At 49.5% G+C, this 22,525-nt stretch overlaps 1 protein-coding gene across 1 annotated transcript in view; it reads left to right on the top strand.

The window, feature by feature from the left end:
* Positions 1-1,008: 1,008 nt before the first annotated feature.
* Positions 1,009-22,525, top strand: part of MALL (mal, T cell differentiation protein like) — a 22,050-nt gene continuing 533 nt past the window's right edge. Inside the window, exons 1-2 of the mRNA XM_058534646.1 lie at positions 1,009-1,116; positions 21,558-21,725. Of these exons, the coding sequence (XP_058390629.1) occupies positions 1,009-1,116; positions 21,558-21,725 (276 nt within the window). The remainder of the gene's footprint in view (positions 1,117-21,557; positions 21,726-22,525) is intronic.

Here is a 22,525-nt window from a genome sequence, read left to right as displayed (position 1 = left end):
GGCAGAGAGGAAAAGGGCTCCAATCTCCAGGACCTCTCTTTAGAGTGAAAGGAGTTGCTTGGCAGCTGGGTCACAGCCCCCCAGCTCCACGAGCAGGCAGGCAGAAGGCAGGAAGGAACCGCCTGGCCCCAAGCCCAGCTCCTGGCAACACTGGCTGGGGGTCCAGGGCAGGGAAGGGAGGAGGGCTCCGGCTTGGGGCAGCACCCAGCCAGCCAGGCCCTTCTCAGGTGCCTGCTGGGGCGGATTTCTGCCAGAGAGCGAGGCCCCCTCCATTTGCCCTCTGAGGTACAGAGGAGAGGAGGACGGAGAAAAGGGTGCAGAGAAAGAAGGAAGCCCAAGTCCCCAGGACAAGACCGGAGCTGGAAGTGAGGGCGGCTCCTGCCTCTGGTTTGAGGCTGCAGGTGGCCCCCAGGGGTGGAGAGGGAGGGAGCCACCAGCCCTGCCCCCAGGGGCAGAGGGATGTAAGACCCAGCATCGCCAGTGACCAGCTCTGTGACCTTGACTTGACCTCGCAGATTCTTGGTCTCCTTACTTGGAAAAGGGGCGAAACAGCCACGTGCAGGACTATGGGGAGCACCAGAGTCGCCTGCAGATTGCTTGGCTCATAGTAGATCCTTAATAAACGTTATCTGTCCTGGCAGATGGCCTCTTCGCCTATACTCAGGCACAGGGTTGGGGGGTGGCGTCTGTAGCTGGCATCCCCTGGAATAACATGCTCCAGGATTCAAACATTTCTTAGGAGGAAAAGTCTAGGAAGAGACCCCGCTTTCCTGGCCTCCGTGCACCCAGCGGCCCTGCCCCAACCCAGCGCAGACCAGCTGGAGCGCAATACGCATTTCACGGAGAACTCTTGGCTGGAGCGAGTGGAAGGACCTGCTCGGCTGGAACGTTTTTTTTTCCCTCCCAGGCGACGTCCGATGGGTGTGTCGGGCAGGAGGTGATATTTGAAGGGCTGCGGGCACGAGCCAGCTTCTGCAGAGCCACGGGCGCCAGGCAGTGGGTGAGAGCATGGCCTCCCGGGACCCGCCGCCCGCCACCAGCTACGCCCCGCCCGACGTGCCCTCGGGGGTCGCGCTGTTCCTCACCATCCCCTACGCCTTCTTCTTGCCGGAGCTGGTGAGTGTGGCCGTGCGGCCGCCTGCAGAAAAGGAGGGGCCGGGAGGGGCCGGGAGAAGCCGGCCTGGGGCTGGAGCGCGCTTCCCGGGGCAGGGGCACCGGGGCCAGGGCTGCTGTGGTTCCCCATGTCCCCCGCCGGACTCAGAGCCGGGATGTTTCTTCCTCCCTCTCTGCGCGCCTCTCGGTTCTGCAGTGTGGATGGGTTTCTTCCTTCCCAAAGGAAACCCACCGCGGGTGACGGGCAGGCCACGTGGTGATTGGAGGGGTGTGGGAATGCTTAAAACATCCTGGATCCTCAGAAAGATGTTGGAAATGGACTTTTACTGTATGGTTTCTTTTCTCCAACTACTTGTTTGTGCTTTTCTGAAGTTCAGAATGGGGGGACTCTGTCTTTCCTGCTGAGAGAAGGTCTTCCAGTATTTCCTTAATTCTCATATCAGCTGACTTTGAACTTTGGCTTATGTGGACTGCCAAGAGCGGCATCTTGGCAGTAAAGCAGTGTGTGAGATGCCCCGGTTGCACATGAGAACCTGTCACAGCATTATAGTCTCGGTGCCATGCAGCTGAATTGTGGCCCTAATCTCTGCCAGGCAGCTGGCATGTTCCAGTCTGCAGGGCTCTGCACAGGGTGTTCAGAACAACTCAAGTAGAAGAGTTCGAAAGACCTCTCCGAGCCAGCTGTCAGGCGTCCCCTTTTCACTGATGGGGACACTGAGTTCTGGTGAACAATTCAGGGCAAAGGAGTTTGTTTGTCAAACACTCTCTGAAGTGTCTAGCTTGTGGGTGATATTTTCTTACCAGGTCTGAGTTTGGCAGTGCTGCCCCGGGCAGGAAGGAAAGATAGAAAGTGGTTCCAACTTTCAATTGGACCTGAGCAGCCCTCTCACTCTTGTCATCTCCCTGGAAGGCTGGGCCTAACTGAGTGACCTTTTGGCAAACCGGTTAAAGGGTATCCATTGATGCCAACAGGAAAGGGAAGCCAGGCAGGGCAGGCCCAGCATTTGGATGGCTCCAGCTGAAACCCCACCCAAGAGGCAGGTTTCTGTCAGACTTGCCACCAGGAGGACACAAGCCTGGGCATCCTGCCAGACTTTTGACATCTTAGGCTGATGTGAGTTCTCTGTGCCGGGACCTGGGCGTGCCCCTCACCTCAGAACAACCACATGAATGCCCAGGATCGTGGTCGACTCCACCACTTTTTATTGAGCACATGCTTTGTGTCAGTCACGCAAGCCACTGGCGACAGGGCCACTGCCTTCCCAGGTTCCCCGTCTGCTGGAGAGAGACTTGCGAGCACTTCCTCGCCACAGTCAGACTGTCCTGGGTGTGGCATCAGCAAGGAGAGCTATCCGACTGCGTCGAGTCCGGGAGGGGTCCAGGCCTGTCACTGAGGAGGCGACTTGGGAGTTGTACCTCAAAGGACAGGCCAAATTTCCAGCCTGGGGGGCAGGAGAGGCAAAGGCCTAGAGTCCTGGAGAGACCCACAGGCAGGAGGCTGGAGGGAAGGGGCTTCCAGAATCAGGAAAGCACCCAGGGTGCGAGGGGCCGTCTTGTGCACCTACCCCCGCTATGCTGCCTCCTGCAAATGACTCCCCGGTGGGGTAAAGTGCGTGCTTATGCTGGGCTCTGGGCGTTAAGTATCTTAGCAGATGGGGTGTTGTCATGGGTTCAATTTTATTCATTCATTTTTCTTTTGAAATAATTTTAGATTTATAGCAAAGCTTCAATAATAGTACAGAGAGTCCGCTATAGTCTACTTAGCTTCCCTAAGGTCCACATCTTACCCAGGACAAAAGCAAGACCTTCACACTGATGCTCCACCATCAACTGCTCTGATAAACCTCATTCCAGTTCTGCTGCTTTCCCCCCTGGTGTCCTTTTTCTGGGTCCGGGGTCCAGTCCCGGAGTCTGCACTGCCTTTAGTTGTCCTGTCTGCTTCATCCCTTTCATCTGGGGCAATTCCTCCCTCTTCGTCTTGATACTTTGGAAGAGTACTGATCAGTTATTTTGTACGATGTCCCTCATTCGGTCTATTGGATGTTTCCTCATTACGGCTTTAGATTTAATTCACAGATCATCCTCATTCATTGTTGAAAACTGAGAAAATACAGAAATACATATAATCCGTATATATGCATATACTCATATATACACGTATATATTTAATGGGGTTATTCTGTACCTGCTGTTGTGTTCCTCTTTTTCCTTAAGTGATCGTTCCTAGCACAGAATGTAAAACCACGTGTGCCTCATATCTGGGGTGTGGGATGGGGAGGTAAACGGGAGAGGAAGCGAGGATGTCAAGGTGGATGGGTGACTCTGATCCATTGAGCAGAGGATATGCTGGGCTGGAGAGAGGAGGGCAGAATCAGCCTCGTAGAAGCCCCTCTCTGTCCCTGGCGGCCTGAGTATGCCGCCCGCTGCCGCTCGCTGGGGCTGACCACAGAGCACCAGGTCTTGGGGCTCCAGCAGGTTCTTAGTCTTAGGGCCTAAGGCATCACAGACAGGCGTCATGTTTTTCTCAGGACATGAGTCCAGCGAGTGGCTTCTAAAACTGGAAGCTCAGGCCAGCAAAAATGGGAAGAGAAAGTGAAACTCATAACCTGGCTTCAGATGTCTCCATGATAGGGCGGCCCAGGGTGGACATTGCTGGTGTCTGCAGGCACACTCCCACCTAAGCACCCACCGTGAAGTCTGGACGGCAGGCCCTGTGCTGAGGGCCTCCCCACGGGAACAAGGTACCAAAAATACAAGGATAGCAGAATTAAACAAGGGCTCCAAAGAGGCTCGAGCTCTTCCCCCTCGACTCCCCTGCTCCGAGTCACCCCTGCTTCAGGTGAGCGGCAGCCTTGTGCTCTTTTGCATTAATGATGCTGGCTGACTCCGCGAGGATCTGCATGTTCACTGCCTGCTCTTACAGATCTTTGCCTGAGTCGCTTTATTTTAGAGTGTTTAACGTTAAGATGTGCATTTTTAAAGGTTTTTTTTTGGTAGTAATTATAGATTCATAGGCAGTTTCAAAGATAGTTCAGAGAGATCTCCCATACCCTTCCTCCAGCCCCCCACAGTAGTTGCCTCTTTCCTAACCATAGTGCAGTATCAAAACCAGGAAACCGACGTTGGTAGGATATGTCTATTCTTCTCGCCATTTTCTCACACATGTAGAGTCATGTAACCACCACCACAATCAAGATACAGAACTGTCCCATTGCCTCAAAGATCTCCCTCCAGCTTCTCTTTTATAGTCCCCCCTGCCATCCTCCCTCACTCCTGGAAACCACTAATTCCATCTCTATAATTTTTTTATTTCAAGAAAGTTATATAAATAAATGGAATCATACAGTATGTATGATTTTGAGATTAGCTTCTTCCACTCAGCATAATGCCCTTGAGGTCCATCCAAGTTGTTGTGTGTATATCAATAGTTCCTTCCTTTTGATTGCTGCGTAGTATTCCATGGTATGGATTTACCATAGTTTGTTTAACCTTTGACCCATTGAGAAACGTTTTGGTTGTTTACAGTTTTTAGCTATTATAAATAAAGCTGCTATGAACGTTTATGCCCAGGCTTTTGTGTGGATGTAATTTTCACTTCTCTGGGGAGATGCCCGAGTATGATTGCTGGGTTGTGTAATAAGTGTATGCTTGATTTTTGTTAAGAAACTGACGAACCATTTTCCAGGGCGGCTATAGCGTTTTACATTCCCGCCAGCAACGGATAAGAGTTTTGGGATTTTAACATTAAAATTCATATTTTGTTCGGTTTTCTTAGTTGAATTCAGATTTCTCATTTGAAAGCAATATAATTTCAAAAGATAATCTCTTCGTGTGAGGAACCTATGAATCAATGCATTTAAGGTGAGAACAGACATCATTTATTCCCTCTCTCCTTCATTCAGGGAGCATGGGAGCCTGCTGGTGCCAGCGCCGGGCAGGGCCTGGGGACCAGGTGACTCACAGCCCACGGCCTTGGTCTTCAGAGCAAATAGTGTGCGAGTGGCTGGCATGGGGGGGACCACGTGACACCCGATTACCTGTGTGGGGTGAGCTGACTCATTAACTTTTTACAGGATGAAAGGTGGATGCTGAGAGCTGCCCCAGGTGGCTCTGACTGAGGGAGTGCTTTATGAATAAGAGTCCACGGAAGTCTTTTAACCTTCAACCTTTTCATTATTTAGCTGTTTGACTAATTAAAAGGAAGCAGCTAAGAAGATTTCTAGAGTCAACCAGTGAAAAGGTGAGACGATTCGAACACTGGTGTTTGATGTTTTCAGCTACTTCACTTGCCTGCGCAGTGGTCAGAAGGAAATACTCTGACGCCCCTGGAAGGTCATTCCAGAATCTTCCAGATGAGGAAGCGCACCCTTATGTCTTAGCTTATGAAATTAAGGCTCACCTGCATTTCACCCTGCTGCCTCTTCTACTCTGTTTGTGTGTAAAAGCCTGTTGGAAAACTTACTGACCCCCCAGCCACCTGGGATCACCTGTGTGGCCTGAACTTACTGCGTGGGGCCAAGAAGGAATTAGGGCTCATCTCGGGCCTGGCTTAGGGCTGATACCTGCTGCTTTGTCGTAACATTTCCTTACTTCCTTAGAAGTTGTGTTTCCCAAAAGGAAAAATCCTTCCCCTTGTTTTCGCCTGCTCCCCTTTCAATTCTCCATACTTCTGGGGAGTGGCAAAAGTAAAGTCAATTTACCCCAGTTTTGCTTCGTCTTCGTTGCTTCTGTCCTTCCCTTCGCTCTGCTCCTTACCACCACACGGCCTCACCCCTGGCTTCCTGGCACCTTCCCGGCCTCCCTTACTCTGGGAGGCCCCCAGAGCACTGAGGTTCATTAAAATGGTCTGTCCGGACGGCTCTGCTGCTTAATTGCTGTGAGACCCTGGGCAGGTGACTTGACCACTCTGAGCCTCAACAATGGAGAGAGTGACAGTAAAGATCCCCTGGGACAGCTCTGGGGTTTCGACAAGGACTGTCACAGGAAACGTCAGCGTGTTTCAGCTGTTCCAGGGTGTGAGCCCGTAATATTTCATTGTTTTTGGTCACCTGGCCCCTTACTAGAAAGCGTGGGTCTCTTGTGAGCAAATTCCAGCTGTAAACCAACGAGTATTTACTGAGATGCATCCCGTGCTATAGCCCCCTGCTCTCAGGGGGACACAAGAACAGAAGGGGATAACAGAGGGGACAAGGAGAGTCATGGACCCTGTCTTAACGGAGTGATGCGTGAACACGTGGTCAACACCCCAAGATAGAAACGGAGAAAAGCAGGGGTGCACAGGCTCCAGGAGCTGGAGTAGTTGTCAGGATGGGCTTACCAAGGGGGGTTTGGGTTGGTTTGGATTAGCTGGTGGCTTGTTCAGACGAGGACTTCCTAGGACCAGGAGGTTAACAAATTTATAAAGTTGGGCTGCTCGGAAAGAGGAAGACCACCCCACTCAATCCCTTGGATTCACTCCACAAACACATGTTGAGTGCCTACTCTGTGTGAAGCACAGGGATGTAAAGATGGAGAAGACAGACATGCCCCTGCCTTGTGGAGTTTGATGCCTAATGCGGCAGATGCAGACCAGCCAAGGAGATGGATAAATGGGGCTGTGCCTGTCACGGTGCGGGAGGGAACAGAAACCAGGATAGGGACTGTGCGCAGAGGGTTTCAGTACAGCGAGTTGTTATGCAGTTGTGGAAAGGCTGACGGAGCAGAGAGGAGATGCTGAAGCCACTGGAGAATGAGAAGCACACCAGGCGGCTGCCACCCTTGGTGTCGGGCAAGTGGACTGGTGCTCAGACCTCCAGAGGAAGCCCCACCAGGCTGTACTCAGGCCTTTGAGGAGGTGGTGCTGGAAGGCAGTGGTCACACCAGGGGAGGGGCACAGGGATCATGGGGCTGGAGCCAATTGCTGCTGCTGCTGAAGTGACAGTGGCAGGACCTGGAAAAGCCAACAGGAAGTCCCCACTCCTCTCCTCCCGTTGCAAGAGTCCGGCTTCTAAGGGAATTGGGCCCTGTGGCTTGCAGAGTTCCAGCCCATATCACAGAGCAGACCATAGAAGGATGGGCGTGAGCTGAGAGACCCTTGGAACTGACCGGCACGGTCCACATCCACACCCTCCCCTCTGCCCATGTCTGGACTTCTGGTCCTGTTCTTCCCCTGACCTTCCCGCCACACCATGAGCAACCTTCCCTGAATCTGCCCCCTCTCTCAGTTCAGAGGAGACAGGCAACCAAGCCCGCTGCTGGAAAGTCAGCCCACCAGGAGGATTTCATTTAACTAACGGTGCTCTGAGGGAAGTAACTGGGTCCTCTTGCAGAGGGTGGGAGGGGCCCAGCGCATTCTGACCTGCTGGACCTGGGGAGCCCCAGATAAGAAGTCTCACTGATAGGAAGTGCCCCACCCGCATCCAGTGCCCGTCTAGGGGATTTTTCTCCTGGAGAACTTTCCCCTAGGGCAAGGCAGATCTGTGGGAGGTAGGAGAGGTTTCTAGAGTCTAGTCCAGATTGGCAAGTGGCAGGAAGCAGGCCAGAGTAGGGGGCGGTGGAGGAGGCCCACGCTGGGTTCTCTGGCCTTTACCTCCTCATCTCTCACCAGCCCCTCCCTTGCGCCCTCCCATACCTGCCAACCAGCCTTGTCCCTCAGCTGTCACCACCTGGTCAGATCTTTCCCATCTCGGTCACAGTGGACGGCTACTCGAGGCCCCACAGGGCACGGGCTCTGTTGCAGCAGAGCCAGCCCGTACCTGCGTTCCACAGCTCCTTGAGACACAAGTTCCCACCTTCCTGCCTCCAGCTGTACCTAGAAGGCACTGAGGGGGCCCCTCAGGGGGCTTCTGTCCAGTGGGATCAGTTACCACGTGTTTGAGGCTCCAGTCTTCTGACCTATTTCAAAGAAGCCCCTCCCCTTGGAGGGTTTCTCTGAGCTTGGCTTTTCTGCCTCCGCGCTACTCATAGGCTCCCCTGCCCCCCACCTGGACCCTGCCTCTGCCCAAGTGATGCCGGGCGGGCGTGGGACGTGGGTGGCGTGTTCTTTTGAGCATCGTCCTCCCTGACAGCACATTTTTGTGTGGTTCTTCCTATGTGCCGGGGAGGAGGCCAGGAGCGGGGAAAACCCTCCCAGGGAGGCCCATCGGCTCTCTGAGGGAAGACGCTTCGATCTGGAGAATTTCTAGGGCCTGGGAGGTGATGGAGCAGGAAATGGGTGGGCATGACACAAATGAGTGTTTGTCCCCATTCAGTCCAGGCTTCTGAGAGAAACCCAGTCCGTGTCTGGGCCACAGTGGCAGGCCCAGAAGGCGTCAAGTGGTGCCACCTGTGTGGGAATCAGGTCCAGGAAGACGAGGCTGAACAGCTAGCGAGCGGAGAGCCCAGCAATCCGCCTCCTGCCTCTTCTCAAGTTGGTCAGCAGCATGTACCGATCGCCTGCTTTGTGCCAGGCTCTGTGCCCTGCACTGGGGACATGTAGACCACCGGGCAGAGTCCTGCCCAGGAGCTCAGGGTCTGGGAGGAGGCAGTGAAGAGAGACAATGGCCACGAGGAGGTCACCCAGGGTGCACTGAGGGCTTAGCAGTCAGGAGTGGCTTCCTGGAGGAGACGACATTGGTCTGGTCCCCGCCCTCCGGGGTCTGGTCCTAGGCGGGGAAGGGAAAGGGGGGGCTGAGCAGCAGTCAGTCAGGACTAGAGCGAATGGTGATGTCCTTGGGTCCTCCGCGCCTGATGAAGGGCAGGAACACAGTCACTGTCATGCAATGTCTGTAGGTTCCCGAGGGAAGGAGGAGATGGGGGACTTCCCCTGAGCCTGACTCCCGGGCTCATCTGGTGACTTCCCGAAGACATGTGAAGGGACACGAGGTTAATGAACATGTGGGAACCACAGAGAGAGAGGCCAGGGTGGAGGCCTGGCAGGTGGGGAAGCCTGTCCACGAGGCCACTGTGGGGAGCAGGGTTTATCCCACTTCTTTACATCTTTTCTGTACTTTCTAACTTTTCTAAGGTGTACAACTAAAAAAAAAGTAAAAGAAAAATTTGCCCCTGCAACTGCTCAGTTTTTTTCTGCTTTTTTTTTTTTAAAGAGACAAGGCAGAAAAGCCCTTTAGACTTTGGATGGATACGAATGCTTTTATTATTCTGTTTTGTGTTACATTATAAATCTGTGCTGTTTTAGTCAATAAAAAGCTGGGTCACTGGGGGGCCAGGGGGTCTGAACGGGTGGGTGTGGTGCTGAGGGAGGAAGCCACGGAGGGAGGGGCGGAAGGCAGAGGAGGCCTGGCCCCTGACTCACTGGCCCCTCCCTGGCTGTGGCATCCTGCCCCTCCCTGCACACACCCCAAGGCAGGCACTAACTTTCCCTGGCGTGCGGCCAGCCCAGGCCCGCGAGCACTTGTGGTACCAAGGGCTCCTTATATGACTTGTTCTGCTAGGAGCAGTTGTGGATGGAGCTCTGGCCAGCACTATTGTTCCTGGAGTGGACCGGATAAGACGTGGGCCCTCACCGGGGTCCAAGGGGACTGGGCCGGCAATTTCCTGCTAACCTTAAAGCCACAGAGAGAAAATTCTCACTCCGTGAGTCAGGACACAGTGACTCCGTGTTTGGACGTGTCCTAGGTTGAATTATGGAGTGTGGAATTTCCATATGATGCTAGCTGTTTTGGGGCCCTGGATTCCGGTCCAGGCCTGCCATGCCCCTGATGGGTAATTTCGGGAAATCTCTTGGACTCCCAGAAAGGGTTTTCTCCCCTGTGCTAGATATGTAACAGTTCCTGCTCAGAAAGCTTCACAAGGCTGCCGGACCTCCAGACACAGGGATGGGAACCACCTCATGGGTGAACAGCACCTCCATGCGCACTGGGGTCTCTGAGCTGCCCACTGGGAGGCCTGCAGCCAGGTGAGGACTGCCCAGGGGCACCCAATCCTCAGGGGTAGCTGGGCCCCTGACCCTCTAGCTGTGGAGGCCCTGGCTCCTTTACACTGACCTCCCGTCGCTGCAGATACGGGACTCTCCAGGACTCCTCTCACTTGTCCCGACAACCCGCCCTCCCTCTCAGCAGTGTTTCCCTCTACCTTCTTCTCAGTGGCTCACGCTTCCCATGCAGGCCCCAGCGTGCCTGCACCCCCCAACCCCCGGCTCCTGGGCTGAGACTCCTGCTGCAGCAGCCAGGGCTGTGAGCTTACACTGGGGAGTGTCTTTGTCCACTGGGACGAGCTGTGAAGGAAAGGAACCATGGAAAGAGGGGGCACACACCAGCATGGGCAAAGGCCCTCGGCCAGAGGAAGGCAGGCCAGAGCAAGGGTTTCCACGCTCTGACTGTGATCCACAGAAGGGATATATTTTCATGGTGACCTGGTACATTGTGTGTGTGTGTGTGTGTGTGTGTGTGTGTGTGTGTGTAGCTGAAACAAAAGATTCAGGCAACAAAAGGTTGCCCTTTCCTTTGGGCAACCAGTCTACTTCATTTTTTAATGCTGTTGGTGACTGACTAAATGGATTTCACTACCACTAAAGGGTCTCAGCCCACATTTGGAGGCCCCTGTGCTGGGGTCACTGAAGGGGCCTCAGGGAGACTGGCACAGAGCGGGGAGGGGCGAGGCGGGCTGGGTGAGATTGACATGCAGTCATCACTCCGGTAGTGTCTGCCATGACCAGAGTTTGGCCTGGGGGTCACGGGGGGGCCAGTGTGGTGTCCTCAGAGGGGGCGAGGGGTGTAGGCAACATGAGCAGTCTCACATCCCAGGCGGTCCTTGGTGATGCTGTGACAAGGGCTGTCGCTGGATCAGACTGGCTTTAACAGAAGGGAAATGGACTGTCTCGCACCCTGGGAAGTCCGGAGCTCGGGGGCTCTAGCTCTGGGCTGATTCTTCAAGAGCGCAGTCGTGTCATCAGGGCCCAGGCTCTTTCCATCTCTCTGCTCTTCTATTTCATAGCTCCAGGCCTAATACCAGACACAGCAATGGTCACACAAGAACAGGGACTGTCTCATCCTGAGTCTCCTTAGGCAGGAAGAAACCCTTCCCAGGAGTCCCCAGAAGGCTCCCACGCATCTCATTGGCCAGGACTAGGTCACATATGTGTCCCAGCCACGGGATGCCATGAGCCTATTGGATGTTGGGAAGTCACCGGCTACACTCCCTCCCTGTCCACACCTCCTACTAGTAAGCCCAGCTGGGGAGTATGCCCCAGAGAAACAATTTAAAAGAAGACAACTGTCTCTGCATCAAGTTATTTACTGTAGCATTTTGCATCACAGGGAAAGGCTAGAAGTGTCCAACATACTTGCCATGGAGCCTAATTGGGTAAATGATGTTTTATCAACTTGATGGAATGGAATTGTGGCATTGAAAGTACAGTTGATCCTCATTACTCACGATTCTGTATTTGCAAATTCACCTACAATAGTCTCCCTTATTGAGGGGCATATGTTCCAACACCCCCAGTAGATGCCTGAAACCAAGAATGGTATCGAACTCTGTATATACTATGTTTTTCCCTATACATACATATCTATGATAAAGTTTCATTTACAGATTAAGCACATTGAGAGATTAACAATAACTAATGATAAAATAGAACAATTAAAACAATATACTGTAATAAAAGTTACCAGAGATCTTAGCAACCTCAGCATACGATTTTTTTTTCTTTCCTTAAGTCAAGAGTTTTCACCTTTTCACTTAAAGGAAGCCCTTTACAAGGATTCTCTTTGGCACAACCCGAATTGCCAGCATCACTACTCCTGTGCTTTGGGGCTGTTATTAAGTAAAATAAGAATTACTTGAACACAAGCACTTCGAATCTGAGATGGCTACTAAGTGGCTAATGGGTGGGTAGCAGATACAGCATGGATATGCTGGACAATGGGGTGATTCACATCTCAGGTGAGATGAAGCAAAGTGGCGTGAGATTTCATCATGCTACTCAGAACAGCACGCCATTTAAAACTTATGAATTGTTTATTTCTGGAATTTTCCATCTAATATTTTCTAACCTCGATTGACACGGGTAACTGAGACCACAGAAAGCGAAACCGTGGATGAGGGGGGACTGCTGTACTCACTAAAATGTGTTTGTAACCCCGAAATCGATACTTGCAATGTGTTCATGGTCATTCATGGACGTGTGCAGAGCAGCAAAAAATTTGAGTCTCTCAACACACATGTTCTCACCTGGGAACGAACAAGACGACACTTGGCTTTTCTGTTTTGGCTCTCATACTGTAAAGGAGTGTTCTTTTCAAGGTCTGTTTAGTGCCACGTCTTTCATATTTTTGTGCTTTTTGTAGGTGATTTTTCTGTTTAAAATAGCCCCCAAGTGTAGTGCCGAAGTGCTATGTTCCTGAGCACAAGGAGGATGTGATGTGCCTTATGGAGAAAATATGTGTGTTAGATAAGCTTATGGCTATGGTGCTGTTGGCGGAGAGTTCAATGTCAATGAATCAACAACATATATTAAGTAAGGTGTCTTTAAACAGAAGTACACATAAAACAATGTTATGTGTTGATCAGTCGACCACAGGCTTGCAGGAACCTAACCCTGTGTTTCCCCTGGGAGCAATGGTTCAGCATTTCCTAATTCAGTGCTTGCGGTGACTTGATAGAACTACCTCGAGTAACAAAAATCGACTGTATTATCTAGCCATAGAAAATAAAATAAAATATATAAAAAGTAGAATACAAAATGTGTGTTCATCATGATTTACAACTTTATAAAAAATATGTATGCATAAGCACTAGGCCTGGGAAGGGCCATAACATACAGAAGAATTGCTTTATTGTTAACATTGCTTTTACAATCAATTGAAAATCTTAGGGTTGAAAATGATAACAGCTCTAATTCCTGCCCTGTGGTTTTGGTTTGAGCCGTTGAAATCGCCCTGGAGTTGAGGCGTTTTGAGTGGACAGCACAAAACCCCCCAGGGCTACCTGCTTCAGCCACAGTGGCACGGATACGAGGTGTGTGTTTGAAGGAGCTGTGACTCTTGGGACGTTTTGCATGCCGGAAGTGCCCACTGGAATCTGAAGCATAGTCCCAGGCTGGGTCTCGGCTTATTTTTTCCTTTCAAAGGATGTGCATTGAACAGATAGTTGTACCTCCATAGCAGTACTACTCATAATAGCCAAAAGGTGGAAGCAACCCAAGTGTCCACTGATGGATGAACAGATAAACAAAAATGTGGTATATTCGTATAATGGAATATTACTCAGCCTTAAAAAGGGATGAAATTCTGACACATGCTGCAACATGGGTGAAACTTGAGGACATTATGTTAAGTGAAATAAGCCAGCCACAAAAGAACAAATACTCTATGATTGCACTTATATGAGGTACCTAGAGTAGTCAAATAAAAAAGAATATGGGGGTAGGGGAAAAGGAGAGTTAGTGTTAATGGGTACAGAGTTTCAGTTTTCCAAGATGAAAAGAGTTCTGGAGATGGATGATGGTGATGGTTGCACAACAATGTGAATGCACTTAGTATCACTGAGCTGTACACCTAAAAATGGTTAATTTGGGGGGGCCGGCCCAGTGGTGTAGTGGCTAAGTTTGCACGCTCCACTTCGGCAGCCTGGGGTTCGCGGGTTCAGATCCTGGGCGCGCACCGACGAACTGCTTGTCAAGCCATGCGGTGGCGGTGTCCTGTATAAAGTAGAGGAAGATGGGCATGGATATTAGCCCAGGGCTAATCTTCCTCACACACACAAAAATAGTTAAGTTGGTAAATTTTGTTCTGTGTATTTTACCACAATTTATTAAAAAGTGGGGTATACAACGGCCAAGAGACCCTGGACTTAAGTAACATGGGCTGTGGATATCTGCATACGAGGGACAATAGTTTTCCTCATCTTGGAACATCGCAGTGTCAGAGGCAGTCTTCAGGGAGTCCTGGTTCCCACTGTGGGCAATGCCAGAACTTGTCCTTCATGGAGCCTGTTCCTCCCCGGCCATCAGTGGGCCCAGGAGCCCCCAGTTCACTTGGCACCGCTGACCTCCTGGGCCTCAACACCTTGGTGTGGGCCGTTTCCGCCCAGCCTGAAGTTTCTGAGGTTTCGTGGTGCAGCCTGCCTTCACCCAAGGGAAGGAGCGAGTGTGCTGCATGAAAATTCAGACAAGTGGTAAGAAAAGGAACGCAGTGCTGGTGGTGAGCGAGACCCGCCGTGCTGAAATACCGCCCAGCTATGCAGAAAACCTGCCACGGGGGCACCGCCTGTGGGTGTCGCTCCTGCCTGGTTCTCGGCTCCTGGTCTGCCCCACCCGAGCCCAGCCTCCCAGGCTCGGCCAGGAGCCCCAGCCATGCAGACCTGAGACTGGGCATCTTTTTGGCTCCTCCTTCACTCTTCACATGGGGTCATCAGTCGGGCAGCGCAGTGTCTGTCTTCAGAACCTTCTGGTGTGTGGAGTTCAGCCGCAGCAGCCCAGCCCCTCCCCTGCTCCTGCCCATCAGAGCCTCTCTGCTCCCAGCTGCGCTCTCCAGGTGGACAGAGCCAGCCTCCCATATGGAAAGGCAAGTCTCTTCTTGTTTCTCCCATTCAAAAGTCTTTTGTGAGCCTCTGTTGTCCAGCCCAGCATCTTTCTTCTTTCTTTTTAAACTTAAATGTTGGTTTTTTGGGTTAGTTCAAACATTCAAAACCCTGTTGCTGAGCCAAGCAGTCTTCCTCCCCAGAGGCCAGGGCACTGACTGTTTTATTGGATCTCATTCCCGAAATATTCTGTGCATCTACAAACAGATGCACATAGACACCAACACAAACATACACTTTCTTCTTTTTCTACACAAATCAGGCACATTGGGCTCACTGGTGTGTGCCTTATACAAATCTTAGAGTTTGTTCCATTTTGGTATATGAAGTTTTTCTTTTTCTTTTTGAAGGCTGCTAAGTGTTACCCTGTACAGACATAATTGCTTTAATGGGTTCCCGCTGGGTAACCATTTAGGAGGTTTCCTGTCTTTTCTGTAACCAGCAAGGCTGCAGTAGACAACCTTGTTCATTTGTCATCTTGTTCATGTGCATTATTTGCAGGAGAAATTCCAAAAAGTGGAATTACTGGATCGAACAGTATGTGCGTTTAATGTTTTGATCGATGATGTCAAAAACGTAGAGCAGTTGATGGCACCGTAATTTAACCTGGAGATGGCAATGGACTTCAGCCTGGGGGCTTTGAGGGTCTGTGAGCCCCAGATTTGTAGACTGAAATTGTAGGCATATTTAGGTATGTTTTTCTGGGTGGCCAAAGTTTTCATCAACTCCTCAGAAAGGTCTGTGCACTCTAAATGTTACCTCATTCATCCAGCTGATTGGTGTCCCAGCTCTCCCAGAAGTGAACTTTCCATCCCTCAGGAAGACGGACCTGGGACATGCCCTCCTCTGGGTTTTTCTCAGGGAACATTCCCTCCCATCTTCTGTGCCATTCCAAATGATTATGGCTAATATGGCCAACAATGGTTACACAACACTCACCATGTGCCAGAGAGAGATTCGTCTAGTTTGCGTGAGAACCAGATGAGAGAGGGGTCAGTGTGACTCACATCTCCTCTGTTTGATGGACAGGGACATGGAGGCACAGATGAGTTAAATAACCTACCCAACAGGCAGAGCTGGGACTGGAACCCAGGAGGGATGGTGCTGCATGCTGCATGCACTGGAGTGAGTGAGCCTAGAAGCAAAGAGGTGGGCTCTGGAGTTCTCAGTTCCGGCTGTGTCATAAGGGGAACTGTTAACCATGCAGCCTCCCTCACCAGTTCATTCAGAATCTCTGGGGCAGGATCCAGACCTTGGGGCTGTCTCAACGTCCTCTGACGGTTCCAGGAGTAGCAGGATTCAGAATGCTGCCCTGAGGGTAAGATTCAGGTAGTATTTTAGAAGCTCCTTACCCTTATGCTATATTTTTGGCTTAATTCTTTTCCTTTATTGTACATTTTTCAAAATAATAAGCATTGGTGGTACCACGGTGAGCAGAGCTGCCTTCCAAATTAATAAGCATCCTCCAAAAGTGGCCAAAGAAGCACTTTATTTTTTTTTTTGGTGAAGAAGATTAGCCCTGCGCTAACATCTGTTGCCAATCCTCCTCTTTTTGCTGAGGAAGATTGGCCCTGGGCTAACATCTGTGCCCATCTTCCTCTACTTTATATGTGGGACGCCTGCCACAGCATGGCTTGATGAGCAGTGCATAGGTCCACACCCGAGATCCAAACCTGCAAACCCCAGGCCGCCGAAGCAGAGTGCGTGAACTCAACCATTATGCCACCGGGCCGGCCCCAAGAAGGACTTTTCTTAAACTATCATTTTCATCTCATGGATTTCGACTTAGTTGATGTATTCCAATCCATTGTGGCTATAATACTTATTTGAAGGTCAGATTGCCTCATCTTTGGTCAGCAGGAGCCTCTGAATCCTTTTGACCTAACCCAGGAGCCTTTGAAAGTTTTCTCACTCTCTGGTGTGATGAGCTGTCTAGGCCCAACTTCCCCACCCCAGACCTGGAATCAGCCGTTTCTCCCGGACTCCAGTCTGTGCTCTGTTCCTCCAGTTCTTATGCGCTGGTTCTTTAACCTGCTTTCTGACACGAGGGAGCTGTTCTCCATGTTCTAGAGAAGGAGTAACCAAACTTATCATTAGGCTCCATCCTACTTAAAAGATCCTTTCAAGTTTCGGTTCAGCCTTTGTAAAATTTGTAGCTGATAATCTGTGTTTGTTCATAAGGAACAAACTCTGCCAAAATCGTACTTGAAATACGCTTGATCGAAACGTCTAACTATAACAAAATGTTCTTCTACTTTGACGGCGAGCCGCAAACACCTAAAAATATCTCCTGCTCCTGGGAAATACAAACTGAGGATTAAAATGAGAGAGCAGTTTAGGGTCTCTATAAAGAAAGCCTAAAAAGAAAATTTGGAAAGCTAAATATGAGTTAAAAAAAAAAAAGTGAAGACAAATACTCAAAGTTGTCTTACCTGTAAAGAATCCAGTCTAGACTGCTCGGGACAGAAACGAGATCAACTCTACCAGGTTTAAATTCACCTGGGGTTTGTCCTTGACCCTGGTCCTTCTACTGTTCAGAAGGTGGAGGGTGTGGAAATACAAAGTAAATAACATTCCTGTGTAACGTTGATTATGCAACACTAGAGCCATTTTGGAAGACTCCCGTGTACTCTGAGTAGATTCCCAAATGCTCAGAGGCTCCTTCTCTGACAGTGTGAAATCTGGTTGTGAGGAGAGACCCACAGGTGTCCGAGCCCTGTGCTGTGTGACCTCAGGCCTCAGTCCCCTCCAGTACAGCACCACCTCATAGTCTGTGGTGAGAATTAAGTCCAGACATGTAAATAATGTGCATATGGCAGTGTCTGGCCAGGGCAGCCTCTGACGGCAGGAGGTGGGCAGGTGACCCTTTTGCAGGCACCTACAGGTGTGGTGGGGCTGAGGCACCCTTGCCCACCCCAGGCTTGGGGCAGGTGAGCTGTCAGTATCACCAGGTATCAAGTGGCAGCTCTCGGGTCTTAGAAAGCCCAAGGGAGTTAGAATTGCTGTATAGACTAAATGAGGCAGTCTGAGTGAATGCATTTTATAAACTGTAAAGCACCTAGTGAATGTGGGGTGGTTGTGGTGTTATCATTGAATAGTTCGAAAGAATGTTCTCTGATCTCTCCCTACCTACTTTGTTCCAGTCCTTGTGCTGGGCACCAGGAATACAGTAGTGAATGGCACAGACCATTCTTTGCCCTCTGGGGTCTGATGTGAGTCTAAACTTTTACAAGTTCTGGTGCAGTCACAAAATCTTGAATGCCATTCCCACTATAGTTAGTATTGTCTGGGTGTTGACAGGGTGCCAGCTTTGTACACACCTCCCATGGCTGCCGGGAGGATGCTCGGCAGGTGCCCTAAAGCTGAGCCCCGGCACCTCCCCGCAGCATCAGCAGCCCCTGTCACTGGGATTGACATGTGAGAGCCAAGTTCAGGGGGGCCAGAGGACAGCAGCTTCTGTCCCTCCACACCCCTCCTCAGGACAAGGCAGCCCCGACTCACTCACAAGTTGTCCCAGACCCCCCCAGGACTCTCAAAATTCACTTGGAGATTGATTGTTAAGGTCTTGGGAGATGTTCTCCCAGAGCTGCTGCTGTAAGAGAGGGCCAGGCTTCTGGAGGTGCTGCCCAGCCCTATAAGAGCCCAGGAGTCTCTGCCTTGTGGTCACTTCCTGGTCTATTCTGGCTTCTCACATCCTGCTCCCTTTCTCTCCTTAAGAGCCCATGAGTTCTCCATAAATTCAAAAGTGCTTTTCCTCCCCAGGACGGCAGCAGTGGCAGCGTCATCAGGGATGGGGTGACATGTCTATGTCTACGTATTGTTTGTTTGTGGAATGAGACCTGCCTGTCCCAGAAAGCCAGGGGTATTTATGAAAAGAAGAACCTGAAACCTGCATATTTTTCAGCTGAGCTAGACAGGAGTGAGTGGAGTTGTTTAGTCCAGAAGGTCTCTAACAGCCTCATTCAGAACTGAGCTACCTCACAGTCATGAGCTCGCAATCAAAGTTCACTAAACATGGGAGGGAAAAAGTGAACAGGAGTGAAAGTTAACAGAAACCACAAACTGCAGAATCAGGCTACCAAGACTGAAATAATGGAATTATCAGATATGGAATATAAATGAATATCAAGCAAAATTGGTAAAAAGATACCCACACCTCAACACATTGTATCACTATTGCATAAACTGCAGAATAGCAAGGACAGAGAGGAGACTCTTACAGCAGCCAGATATAAAAGACAGAGTCCAACAAAGGAGCAGCAGTTCAGCTGACAGCTGATCTCTCAGCAGCAACAATGGGAGCCAGACCACAGTGGAACAATATGGAAACGCGCAGCACACAGGGGGAAATATCTTAGAAGTGCTGAGAGGAAATAATTGTCAGGGGAAAATAAGGACATTTTCTGACAAATAAAACTGACTACCACTAACTGACCTTTCCTAAAGGAACTACTAACAGTTGTACTTCAGGAAGAAAAAATATAATCCCCAAAGGAATATCTAGATGCAAGGATATGATCGTGACTTAAGGAGGGAAGGACTTCTTCAACTTGATTAAAAAAACACAATCTATAAAGGAAAATATTAGCATATTCAGTTACATTAAAATTAAGAACTCAATTCATTAAAAGAGATGATAAAATATGTGAGATGTGCTGTCAGAATATATCTGCAATATTTATAATAGTCAATGAGATCCCCATTGTTAGAAAGAATTCCAAAGAATCGGTAAGAAAAAGACAAACCTGCAACAAATTTGTAACCAATAAAAAACAATAAAAAATTTCACAGAAGAGAAAATATGAAATATATGAAAAACTTAATTTCATGAGTAACCATAAAAATTAAAATCTAATGAGATACATAGAAAATCCGAAGGAATCTACCAAACAAGAACCAAAAATCTCTCCTTGAACTAATAAGTGAGTTTAGCAAGTTGCAGGACACAATGTCACACAGAATAGATCAATCATGTTTCTATTTACTAACAATGGACAAATGGGAAATGAAATTTTAAAAAAGTGATACTGTTTACAACAGCTCTCCCAAAATGAAATAGATAGGCATAAATATAAGAAAATATCTATAGCATCTGTATGCTAAAAACTACGAAAAGTTGATAAAAGAAGTCAAAGAGCATCTTAATCATTGGAGAGGCATACCATGTTCATGGATTAGAGGATTCATCATAGTAAAGCTGCTAGTTCTCCAGAAATTGATCTATAGATTTAACCCAATAAAAATCCCAGCAGACAGATATCATTGATATTTATGAGCTGATTCTAAAATTTATGTGGAAAGGCAACAGAACGAGGGAAGGGGATGAGCTATCTCCTGAGATGGGCAGAAATGTGAGTCCCCTGCTCTGGCAACTCTTTGATTACTGTGAATGTATAGAAAGTGTTAACATCTGGTGGTGTGATTCCTCCAAACCACAAACACAGGAGCCATCCTTGGCTTCCCCTCCCCATCACCACAAATCCCCAGTGGTCTCATAGTCTATCAAGTTCTTTTCCTTTTTCAAAATTATTTTATTACTTTATAGGAGATAAACTCCTGTGTACCCACTATATGGTGTAAGAAATAGAACATCATCACGATCTTTGGAGGCTTCTGTACCCTCATTCACAATCCCATAGTCTCTTTCAGCAGGTGCTGAGGAGGGTGGGTTTGAAGGAATTTGGGAGTGCCAGTGAGCTCAGATTTTTGCACCTGTTGGATTTAAGGAGCTTGAGGGGCAGGCCCAGGACTGGGGGGAGGCACGTGACGTTCCTGGGTGCACAGTGTAACGAGGCACTCTCTCTCAGGGTCATGCAAGTGCAGGGTTGGCCCTACAGAGGGACAGCCAAGTGGAGACGTCCTGTGGGCAAGTGGATGTGTGGGCTGAAGGCCACAGAGAGAAATGGGCTGAGGGGGGTTCCTGGGATTACCAGCCTATGTGGTGCCTAAACACAGATGTAACAGGAGTGAGGAGAGGAGAACTGAGGAGGCTCACAGTGACATCCTTAGGAGGCCCAGGAAGGAGAGGAGCTCAGAATGTCTGAGACAAACCAACAACAAAACACTCGGTGCTCGTGTCCATCTTCTCTCCAGGCCTCTAACTAAACACGCCATCAGGTGGACATTTACTTCCTCCCTTGGGCTCACCGACATGGTGCAAGCCCAGCCCCAAATCAAACACAGGCAGAGCCCAGAGAGGACAGGAAAAAGGTGTGGTTTCTCCACCAAGGGGATAATCAATGGCTGGTTGGAGTTGAGCGGTGATTACACTGGAACCGAATCACCCAGCTGGTAACTGACCCCAGGGCGTCAGATACTGTAACCCTGGCGGCACCAAACCAAATGCCCACAGGACCAGGCAGGCACTGTCAGTGGGTGAAGGGAGCCAGGAGAAGGAGAGAAATATTCCACAGTGACTGTGAGCAACAGGGAACGTGCCATACAATGGCATAGGGCTGGGGCAGAGGGGACTGTGATCCACTGAGGACACCAGATCCTTTTGAAAGAGACAGTCACAACTCATTTCAGGCTACCCTGGCCTGGGAAATAGGTTCACAGTGGTGAGAACTATGGATTTCTCAAGAAATGTCTGATATCTGGATTTTTCATGTGAAATATCCCGTTTTAAATGTTGGCAACTTACTCAGAAATGTTTAAAAAACTGTATAGACCAATGCTATTTGGGCCAAGAAGACACGTCCACAGACCAAATTTGGCCAAATCCTTCCCTCGGCAACCTCAGTGTAGCCCCTTGAATTTTCTAACAATAGGACCTGAGTTTACTGTGACTCAGGGACCAGCCTTCCTTCCCCATTCCCTCCTTTCCCACCTAACTTCACCCAAAGAGCTTTTAACCAGAGACGGAGGAGAAGACAGATGCCCTGCACAGGGAAACGTGTCCGCACAAGCAAATGAAGCCCCTTGTTCATGGTTTTCTCTTACAGGTGTTTGGGTGCTGGGTCTGGATCCTGGTGGCCGCCACCCAGGTAGCAAACCCGTTGCTGCAAGGATGGGTGATGTACGTCTCACTCACCTCGTTCCTCATCTCCTTCATGTTCCTGTTGTCTTACTTGCTTGGATTTTACAAAAAATACGAGTCCTGGAAAGTCCTGGTAAGAATCAGCGAGGGTGGCCCAGGCTCTCGTGCTCCTCCAGACTGATGTCCTGGGTGATGTGAGGACAATGGGCCTTCTGGGAGGGGAGGGAGAACCAGAGACCTTTCCTGGGCCTCTGATGGAACCAAGACTTTTTATTTTAGTGTGTTTACTATTAAACTGGAATGAAAGCATTCCTCTCCAGAGTAAGCCTTCCATTGCAGTCCCCTCCATTGCTTCCCTTGTCAGGAGCACACACAGTCTGTATGTTCCTGCACCAAGCACATCCTGACACATTTCCCTGTAAGTTCTATTTACGGTAAAATTATTGGGACATCATTGAGGGACACATTAGTAGGAAAAAAAATTCACCCCAATCTCAAGGTCCTATCACAATCACTGGCTTCATTCTTCCATATTTCTGGTAAACTTTCTGCAAAATGGATATATAATCACACTGAACCAATAATTTTGGATGCAGATTCTTTCTTTTAATATTAGGTCATTAATTTTTTTTCCGCTTATCACGTCATCTTGATAACCATTTAAAATCTTTCTGTATTGAACAATTTGAAACATATACAAAAGTAGGGAGGGTCCTATTATGGACCCTCACGTAACCATAACCCAGATTCCAGCATTATCAGGATTTTTCTACACTTGCTTCATTGAACTGTTTTTTTCCTGAAGAATTCTAAAGCAAACCCCAAAAATCACGTCATTCCATTCTACACTCTTCAGTACGCCTCACAACCCTGCAAACTGGGCTGGCCGGGTGGCGTAGTCCTTAAGTTCATGTGTTCCACTTTGGCGGCCCA

The sequence above is a fragment of the Diceros bicornis genome, chromosome 40 (assembly GCF_020826845.1).
Source record: "Diceros bicornis minor isolate mBicDic1 chromosome 40, mDicBic1.mat.cur, whole genome shotgun sequence".
Classification (NCBI taxonomy): Eukaryota; Metazoa; Chordata; class Mammalia; order Perissodactyla; family Rhinocerotidae; genus Diceros; species Diceros bicornis.
The sequence above is the reverse complement of the archived record's forward strand: the minus strand, read 5'-3'. Positions and strand labels throughout refer to the sequence as shown.